The following is a 9,264-nucleotide window of genomic DNA, read 5'->3' as shown; positions in this document are numbered from 1 at the left end:
TTTCTTTCTTTATTTTTTAAAGAATTCTTTAATTTTGTTATTATTATTATTCAATTTGAACAGAGTGAGTGAGAAAGCAACTTGCTAGGTCCAGGACTTGAACAATGGTCATCCATGTGGGAGTCCAGAACCTTAACCACCATATCACCTGCCAGTTCCCACATAGGACTCTTCATAAAGTTTGCCAAATCTGTACTAAAATCTGTATCATTAAAATACATCACTCCCCCCAAAATAAAACTTTTCCTGATCAGTAATAACATGTTATCATCTACTACCTTTTCCTCCATTCCTACCTAAATTTACTTTATTTTTAAAAAACTTTTTAAAAGAAATTATTTATCTTATTTAATTTATTATTATTGTCTTCAAATTTTGCTATAGGATATATGCACTCACGAGAGAGAGAGAGAAAGTGATAAAGCAAGCTGCCAGATCCAGGACTTGAACCGCAGTAGGCCATGTGGGAGTCCACTGCCCCAACCACACCACCTGCTGGTCCTTCCAAACTTATTTTAGAAGTATTATTTGTTATTTCTACTTTTTATGCTTTAGTCACTCCCTTTACTGCAATATGCTGTCAATTCTAAGATTTGTAATGAAACTGTTCTAAATTATCAGAAAGCAAATCAAATGGTACTTTTCAGACCTAATGTCACTAACCACTTGGCTGTTTCCAATGCTACTGATCTCTGCCTCCTCGACACTCAGCTGTCTCTGCCTGTGTACCCAGAATGCTCCTTCCTCAGCCTCCTTCATTAACTAGCAGACACCCACCAATGCCTTATACTCACCTTTTGTTCATCAAGAATTGGTTCCTGGGACTTCAGAAGTGAAGCTCTTTCTTCGTCTACCCAGTTCCCCCATTCTTCTGCTGGTGCATTCCAATCAGAGCTGGGATCAGCAGAAGACAGACCATCTAAAATTTAACAGTGCAAATTAGATATCTATCATTTCTTCCATACTCTACACTATGTAAAACTAAAAACTTTTCTCTGTCCATTCTTAACTTGGCCTAACATCCAGTCTTTTTCTGCCCTGACTTCCCCCAGCCTGTGACAGAGTTCACGTATGTGCACGAGAGAGAGAAGCATCCCCCATAGGGCCTGGTCATGCCGTCATCCCATTTCTGCAGCCCACCAAGTTCTCAGCACAGTATGTTCTCTCAGTCTGACTGGGCTGGAGACGCGAACTGCAGTTGGCATGTGGCTTCTATCTCTACAGTCCAGTATGTTAATGACTGCACACAGAGGCTGAGCCTTCTATAATAATTTTATAATTTATTAATTTTCTAGGGTATAAAATTAATACTAAACAGCAGTAGCAAAATCATACCACCACCTGTCATCTTACACTGTACTCCTCTCATCCTATGAGTTTATCTTTTTTTATTTTGGAGAGGTTTTTGCTATAGGGTGTGTGCGCTCCCCAGAAAGACAGAGACATAGAGACAGAAAGCGAGAAATCACCCCCCCGGGGAGATGGCCATGCTGCAATTCCTTCTCCTCCATTCTCCTCTCGGGATCTTGGGCACACAGGCACATGTGCCCGGTGTGAGTTTAAGGCACTGGGTCTGGGACTCAAATTGTAGTCGACTACATGGGAGTTCAGCGACATAGCCATTAAGCTAACTGCTGGTCCCAATCCTATGAGTTTTTAAAGATTAAGTTTTAATTTTTTCTTTTCTTTTTTTTTTTTTAAAGAATCACCCACTTTATTTACCATTGTTATTTTTAAAAACTCACCAGAGAGAGATAGAGAGAGAGAGAATGAGAAAGCAAGCTCCCTGTCTGGGACCCAAACTAGGGTCGGCCATGTGGGAGTCCAGCATCTCAACCATCATGCCACCTGCTGGCCCCTTATTTTTTTTAAGAGAGAGATTTTTAATACAGGGTGGATGCGCTTGCTGGAGAGACAGAGAGACAGAGAGAAAGCAAGAAATCAGCCCCAGGCGGATGGCCCTGCCACAATCTCCTTGCCTCTATCCTCCTCCTGAAATTTTGAGCATGCACACATGAGTACCCAGCTTGAGTCTCAAGCTGCCAGGTCTGGGACTCGAACTGTGGATGGCCAAGTGAGAGTCCAGCACCTTAACACCAACTGCTGGACCCCAAGGTTTTGCAAACTCACCAATCGTGACAGAATATTTAAACTCATCTTTTCCTTATCCTCTTTTAACATTTAAACTGTCTTCACATTTTCAAGTACTCAATGCTTCCTTATCTGATCATTCTAAAAGTATCTAAGACACTTTCAGATCTTTGATTACCCTATTCTAAAAAATAAGTTACAGGCAGTTGCAATGGCACAGCAGTAATACAGTCCATGATGCTGAGGCCATATAGAAAGGGCCGAGGTTTATATCCTGAGGTTTCCCTGTGTATACTGGGCAAGGCACATGTGGCCCATGATCCTGGCTGGCTGAAGCTGGGGGTAGGAACGTGGCATAAAGATTCTGTTGCAGGTGCCTGTTTCTCTTTCTCTCTTGTAGAATGAATAAATAAAGCTTTAAATAAATAATAAAGCTTTGAATAACTAATCTTCAGACTTCCAAATCCCTTTCTTTCACTTTAGCAGACACTGAAATGCCTCCTTTAGGAAGCTATCACCAACTTATTTTAAAAGGTAAAAACACTGACTTTACCCCAGCTAAATACGTAGCTCTTATTTTTTCCCCTGAGTATCATACACTATTATATGCGTTCTTCCAATGCCTGCTTACAGTCAGGTTCATTTATACTGCTTAATTGAAAACAAACAAACAAACAAACAAAAAAACTAACCTTTTTTTTTTTTTTACTAATAAATAATGCAACTTTTTTCATACAGGCTTCAGTTTGCTTTGGGATTTCTATTTTATTGATCTATTCCCCAAATAGCAATATATAACTCTGTAGAAAATTTTATTTTTATTTAGTATTTATTGTTTTTATTAGAGAGAGGGCATTGTTATGTTACCTAGGCTGGCCTCAAATTCACGATCTTCCTGCTTCAGCCTCTAGGACAGCTGAACTACAGATACAAGCCAGCATACTTGGCTTGTAGTACAAAATAATACACAAAAGGCCAAATCTACTTAAGTTAGTCTTAAATTTTGGGCAATTCTTATTTTCTCAGGTGAATTTTATTATTTTTAAGGGGGAGGTATTATCTGACATTCTCATGAAGGTTTTTAAACCCACGTTTTGGGGATAGCTTGTGGTGTGATGGTCGATGTGGCCGGATCCCTCTTAACTGTGTGGTTTGAGTCCCAGACTCAGTGGCTTGGAAAACATGCTGGGTGTGGGTGCACGCATGCCCAGAATCCCCAAAAGGAGAAATGGAGAAGGAACAGCAGCATAACCACACTCTATGGAGGCTGCTTTCTTGCCTTCCTTCTCTCGATATTTCTCTAGTGACTGTACATGCTGTCGAATTAAAACCAAAACAAAAATCCACATGTTTTTGGAAGAATATATAATAATCTAGAAAAATGTTCATAGGCAAAAGGTCATAGACAAAACTGTTTGCATAGTATAAATCCAAATTTATATGAGGAAGAGAGAAAACATTAATAATAAATATAGCTCAATTATAAAATCACAGAAATTTTATCTATTCAATCCTTATTTTAGCACTATTTATTAGAATTTGAGCTATGTAAATACCAGAGATAGAAAAATTAGTCGGACAGAATCCTTTCTATTACGCAGCTGACACTGTCTACTCAGAATGGAGAGAGGTGAGGACAACAGACGGGTAGAGTGAGAGATTTTGTCACGAAGAGCCATGGAAACAGAGATGAGGAACTAAGCCAGTAGAGGACAGGGCAAGACCAAAGATAAACATTATAGTCTTGTGGAGGAAAAATGGGACAAGTGATTACAAGTATGAAATGTGTAAAAAAAAAAAAAAAAAAAAAAAAAAAAAAAAAAAAAAAGAAGTCCCTTCCTATATTTCTAAGTCCGCCACCACGAGCAGGTATTCAGAGTCAGTATTAACATAGAGGTTAAAAACATGGGCCTTGGTATCAATCAGATGCACATATGAATATTGCTCTACTACTAAAACCAATTATTTTGGCCAAGTTTTGTTTTTTTTTTTTTTGAGAGGGTTTTGCTATAGGGAGTGTGCGCTCGCCCGAGAGACAGAAAGTGAGAAATCACTCCCCAGGGGGGATGGCCACACCGTAATCCCTTCTCCTCCATTTTTCTCTCGGGATCTTTGGCACGCATGCACACGTGCCTGGTGTGAGTTTAAGTTACAGGGTCTGGGACTCAAACCGTGGTCGACTACATGAGAGTCCAGTGACATAGCCATTACGCTAACTACTGGTCCCAAGTTTTTTTCTTTTTTTTTTAACTTTATTTATTTATTATTACTTTTCAGTTTGCACAGAGAAAGTGAAAAAGCAAGCCACCAGGTTTGGAACTTGAACCACGGTTGGCCATGTGGGAGTCCAGTGCCTCAACCACCAGCCCTAGTCAAGTTTCTTTCTTTCCTTTTTTTTTTAAAGAGAGATTTTTGCTACAGGGCATGTGCACTCGCTGGAGAGACAGAGATACAAAGTGAGCAATCACCACCCAGGAGGTGAGAACTTCCCTGAAAACTTTAGAATCTTGGGCGCACATGCACATGGGCCCGGCGTGAATTTCAAGCTACTAGGTCTGGAACTCAAACTGCAGTCAGCCATGTGGGAGTCCAGCAATGTAACTGCCATGCCATCTACTGGTCCCCAAGTTTCTTTTTTGAGAGATTTTTGCTATAGGACACATGCACTCACCAAAGAGACACAGAATCAGAAAGTGAGAAAGCACCCCTTGCGGGGATGGTCTGCTATAATCTCTTTTCTCTAATCTCCTCTAGAGATTTTGGGCACATATGCACATACGCCTGGTGTTGAGTTTTAAGCCACTAGGTCTGGGATTTGAACCGCAGCCGACTATATGGGGAGTTCAGTGACATAACCATTACAGTATCTGCTGGTCCCCCAAAATTTCTTAACACATATATAGATATAGGTGTATACCTATATATCTGTATCTATATATCTATATTTAGGTTTTTGCCATAGGGTGTGTGCACTCACCTGAGAGAGGGAGAATGAGAAATCACCCTGAGGGGATGGCCATGCCACAATCCCTTTTCCTCTCAGGATTTTGGGCATGCATGCACATACACCTAGTGTGATTTTTTTTTTTTTTTTTAAGCCATCAGGTCTGGTACTTTAACTATGCCGGCAATGTGGGAATTCAGCACCGTACCACCTGCTGAGCCCAAGTTTCTTATTCTTAAATGGGCCATATACGATCTTCATAGGATTGCTGAGATGATTACATGATACATGTAAAGAAATTCATAGCAATGTAGTTACCTGCTCAATAAACGGTATCTATTGTTTATTATCACTGATGACATTAAAGGCAGTTTCTAAGCTTTTGGGAATATATAATTAAGACTCTGTGTCTTGTAATTCTGATGCATCTCCCCAGTGAGCTACAAGGGGGTCTTCAAAAAGTTCACAGCAGGCCAGCCTGTACCTTTGTGGTTAAGGGAGCCAGACCTTACATGGTCAACTCTGGTTCAAAACGCAGCCTCTGCAGATTGAAAAACATGCCAGGTACATGTATATGTGCCCCAAATCCCAACAGGAAGGATACATGGAGGAATGACAGGGGCAAGGTGACCAAGTCCCTTAAGGGCATTCTTCTTTCTTCTCTGTTCCTTCTCTGTCTCTCTGGCAAGCACATGTATCTCCTGGGGAAAAAAAAAATGCCTATATATGCGTTATATATGCAAGCAGGTCACTTGGTGAAAGAGCTGGGCTGGACTTCTACGTGGCAAACTGTGATTCGAGCCTTGGACTTGGTAGCTTGAAAATCATGCTGGCCCTGAGTACGTGCATGCCCAAAATCCCAGGAAAAATAGGGGTTGTGGCGTGGTCAGCCCCTCTGGAGGGTGATTTCTCACTTTCCCTATGTCTGTCTCTCTCTAGCGAAATAAACAAAATTACTTCTCCTGGAGTCAGCTCTGTGGCCTGGTGGTTATGGGAGTCAGACCCCATGTGGCCAATCATGGTTTGAATCCCAGCCCCAGCAGTTTGAAAAACTAGGCATATATGTGTGCATGCTTCACAATCCTGACAAGATGGAGACATTGAGGAGAAAGGATTTTGCTGTGACTATGGCCGACTGGGGCATGCTTTCTCCCTCTTCCTTTTTATCTCTGGTGAGCATATGCACTCTCTGGCAAATTAAAAAAAAAAAAAAGTTATCCTCTGTACTTTACCATCTTCACCTTACACTTGTAAGATCTTCGGCCAAATTCAATGCCTTGTGTCAGATACTGATGTTTTGTCTCAAACCAGAGGGCCAATATATTAAACATGTTACGCTGTTTTTTTTTAAAATGTCACACTGTTAATGCAAAACTTGTGTATTCTGTGGATTAGTAATCTCACATACAAAATGATGCATTATAAAAATTCAGAAGTAATAATTAAATTCATTGCATACCAAAAAAATAGCCACATTAAAGATAGAACAGAAAATAAAATTCACAGAGAAAAAGAGAAACTTTAGGCTTAGACTGCCAAAACAGCAAAACTAACTTGAGGACAGGTCTTTCTGATATACAAGTATGGAGTCCTGTATTTTCACTTGAGCAGCCAATCATGTCTTCCATATTCAGACTCCTAATATAGGTAAGCAAGAAGTAAAGCTACTCTGTCCTTACCTAGAAGCCTGGAGCCCTGTGTGCTCAGTTTTCTGCAGTCTCAATCCACAGCAGCCTGAAACCTTACTGCCATTTTCCTACAATCATTCCTGTACCCACTCCTCAATTATATTCTGAATATGGCTGATCACTCTTTCTAAAGCACGGATAGACTACCCCCCACCCCCATTTCCAAAAATAGTGCTTTCACATCCTTGTTAATTCCCTAGATTTAGAAAATACTTTATAATCTACAAAAAAAAAAAAAAAAGCTTTCATTTTCATTATCTCATACCTATGGAAGGAGATGGCAAATTACTCATTCCACTTTAAGGGTCTGGGTTTCATAATAAGTGATCATCCAAGTCATATGAGGTGTTACATTTTAGAGTCAGGACTAAAGGTAGACGCAGATCCATCTTCTAAGCAAGTACTCCAACCTCCCAATACCCTAAGCTTCGGCCAGCAATTCAAGGCATTTCTAGCTACTTTTCCAACCCCATCTCTCTTAATCGTAAGAACTGTGTGCCAGCCACTGTGACATGATTATTTTCATGATTACTAACCACCAAGGATTTACACGTAGTGGTAAATAGCATGAATTCTGGAGCCAGACTAGCAAGGCTTGAATATTAACTAGCTATGTTCCCTAGGAAAAGTTAGGTAACTTTTCTGTGCCTCAGTTTCTTCATCTGAAAGTGTGGGGAAAAAAATAATACTTATCTCACAGAATTGTTATAAGCTTTGAATGAATTAATAATATAAGACTTAGACCAGTGCCTGGCACATGGTCTAGTCTTCACTTTTTTTTTTTTTTGGGTTTTGCCAGAGGGCATGTGCCCTTACTGAGAAAGGCAGACAGAGGGAAAGTGAGAAGTCACCCCCCAGGGGAATGGACACACTGCAATTCCAATTCCTCTGTTCTCTTGGGATTTTGGGCACACATGCAGGTGCGATTTTCAAGCCCCTGGGTCTGGGACTCAGTCATGTGGGAGTTCAGCACCTGAACCAAAATGCCACTTGCTAGCCCCCTGGGTGTTTACTTTTGTTACCATTATTATTATCAAATGATTATGTGTAAGACAGTGCATTAGGTACTGAGTAGAAAAAAAGAGTAAGTGACAGTTCTTGTTTTCAGAGGGTTTTAACTCTAGAGAAACAAAACACATTCTTAAAAATATTTTTAAAGGTCAAAATGATGGAAAATGTCACAGGATAACATATAAGTACTAAATAAATAGAAAAGATATGATATAGAAATTCAGAGAAAGGGGTCAGGAAGTGGCATGGAGATTAAAGCAGCCGGAGTCCACATAGCTAACTCTGTGGTTCAAGTCCTGAACCTGGTGGTTTTAAAAATCACCAAACACGTGTGCATGCCCCAAATCCTGAGAGAACGTAGAAGGGATTGTGGTGTGGCCATCTGTCCTGGGAGGTGATTTTTCATTTTCCCCAACTCCCCGTCTCTTTCTGGTGAGCGCACACATCCTGTAGCAAAAACAAACAAAACCAAAAAAAAGTCAGAGGAAATTCTAAGATTTGGGGGTGAGAAAGATAGGTGGGGGGGTGGGGGTTTATTTTCCTGCCATAGGGCATGTACTCACTGGAGAAAGACAGAGAGGAAAAGTTAGAAATCTCCCCTTGAGAGGATGGCCACAGTGCAATCTCTTTTCTTTTATTATCCTCCTGGAATTTTGGGCATTTGCACATATTCGCCCAGCATGATTTTAAAGCTGCTAGATCCAAGACCTGAACCATGGTTGGCCATGTGGGAGTCCAGTGCTTTAATCACCGTGACACCCGCTGGTCCCAGATGCTTTTTTTTTTTTTTTTAAATGAAGATGGCATGAGCACTTTGAACATAAAACCAATATTCTTTTCCCTTTTCTTTTAAAATGATTTTTCACCCTTAACCTTTTTTTTTTTTTTTTTGAGAGATTTTCGCTATAGGGCGCATGCGCTCGTGAGAGAGACATACAGACAGAAAGCGAGAAATCACCCCCCAGGGGGGATGGTCACGCTGCAATCCCTTCTCCTCTATTCTCCTCTTGGGATCTTGGGCACGCACGCACACGCACCCGGCGTGAGTTTTAAGTCACTGGGTCTGGGATGTGAACCGCGGTCGACTACGTGGGAGTCCAGGGACATAGCCATTACACTAACTGCTGGTTCCTGTACCCTTAACCTTTCTACACGTGTGTTGGAAACTGATCCAAGAAAGTATTTTTTTACTAGCACAAAAACATGCATACTTCACAGTTCAAAGCCATTCTTGTATATCCTACTAACTCTTCTACACTAAAACTAGGAGGAGAAACAGTTCATTTAAAACAAAAAATTTTAAAAAGTAGAAATACTACAGAGCAACTGTAAGAACACATCATGTTTAAATATTTCCTCAATCGTAAAAATTTAGTTTTAATTCTACAGGTAATTCAATAATCAGGTTTCAAATAGTACATGTAGTATTAAGTTACATTACTATGACCTTTAAAAGTGAGAAATTAGAATTAAAAGTAAAACATAAAACATGAGCTCAGGGTGCTAGAAAGAAAACTCTGGGAAAAAAAC

General features: G+C 40.3%; 1 protein-coding gene across 1 annotated transcript in view; it reads right to left on the bottom strand.

The window, feature by feature from the left end:
- Positions 1–794: 794 nt before the first annotated feature.
- LOC102468552 (protein LYRIC) overlaps positions 795–9,264 on the bottom strand; it is a gene marked incomplete at its 3' end in the record, with an annotated part of 71,693 nt that continues 63,223 nt past the window's right edge. Inside the window, 1 exon segment of the mRNA XM_027765473.1 lies at positions 795–919. Within this exon segment, the coding sequence (XP_027621274.1) occupies positions 795–919 (125 nt within the window).

This window comes from Tupaia chinensis, unplaced genomic scaffold (assembly GCF_000334495.1).
Source record: "Tupaia chinensis unplaced genomic scaffold, TupChi_1.0 Scaffold138407_1, whole genome shotgun sequence".
Taxonomy (NCBI): Eukaryota; Metazoa; Chordata; class Mammalia; order Scandentia; family Tupaiidae; genus Tupaia; species Tupaia belangeri.
This window is presented reverse-complemented; position numbering and strand designations above follow the sequence as displayed.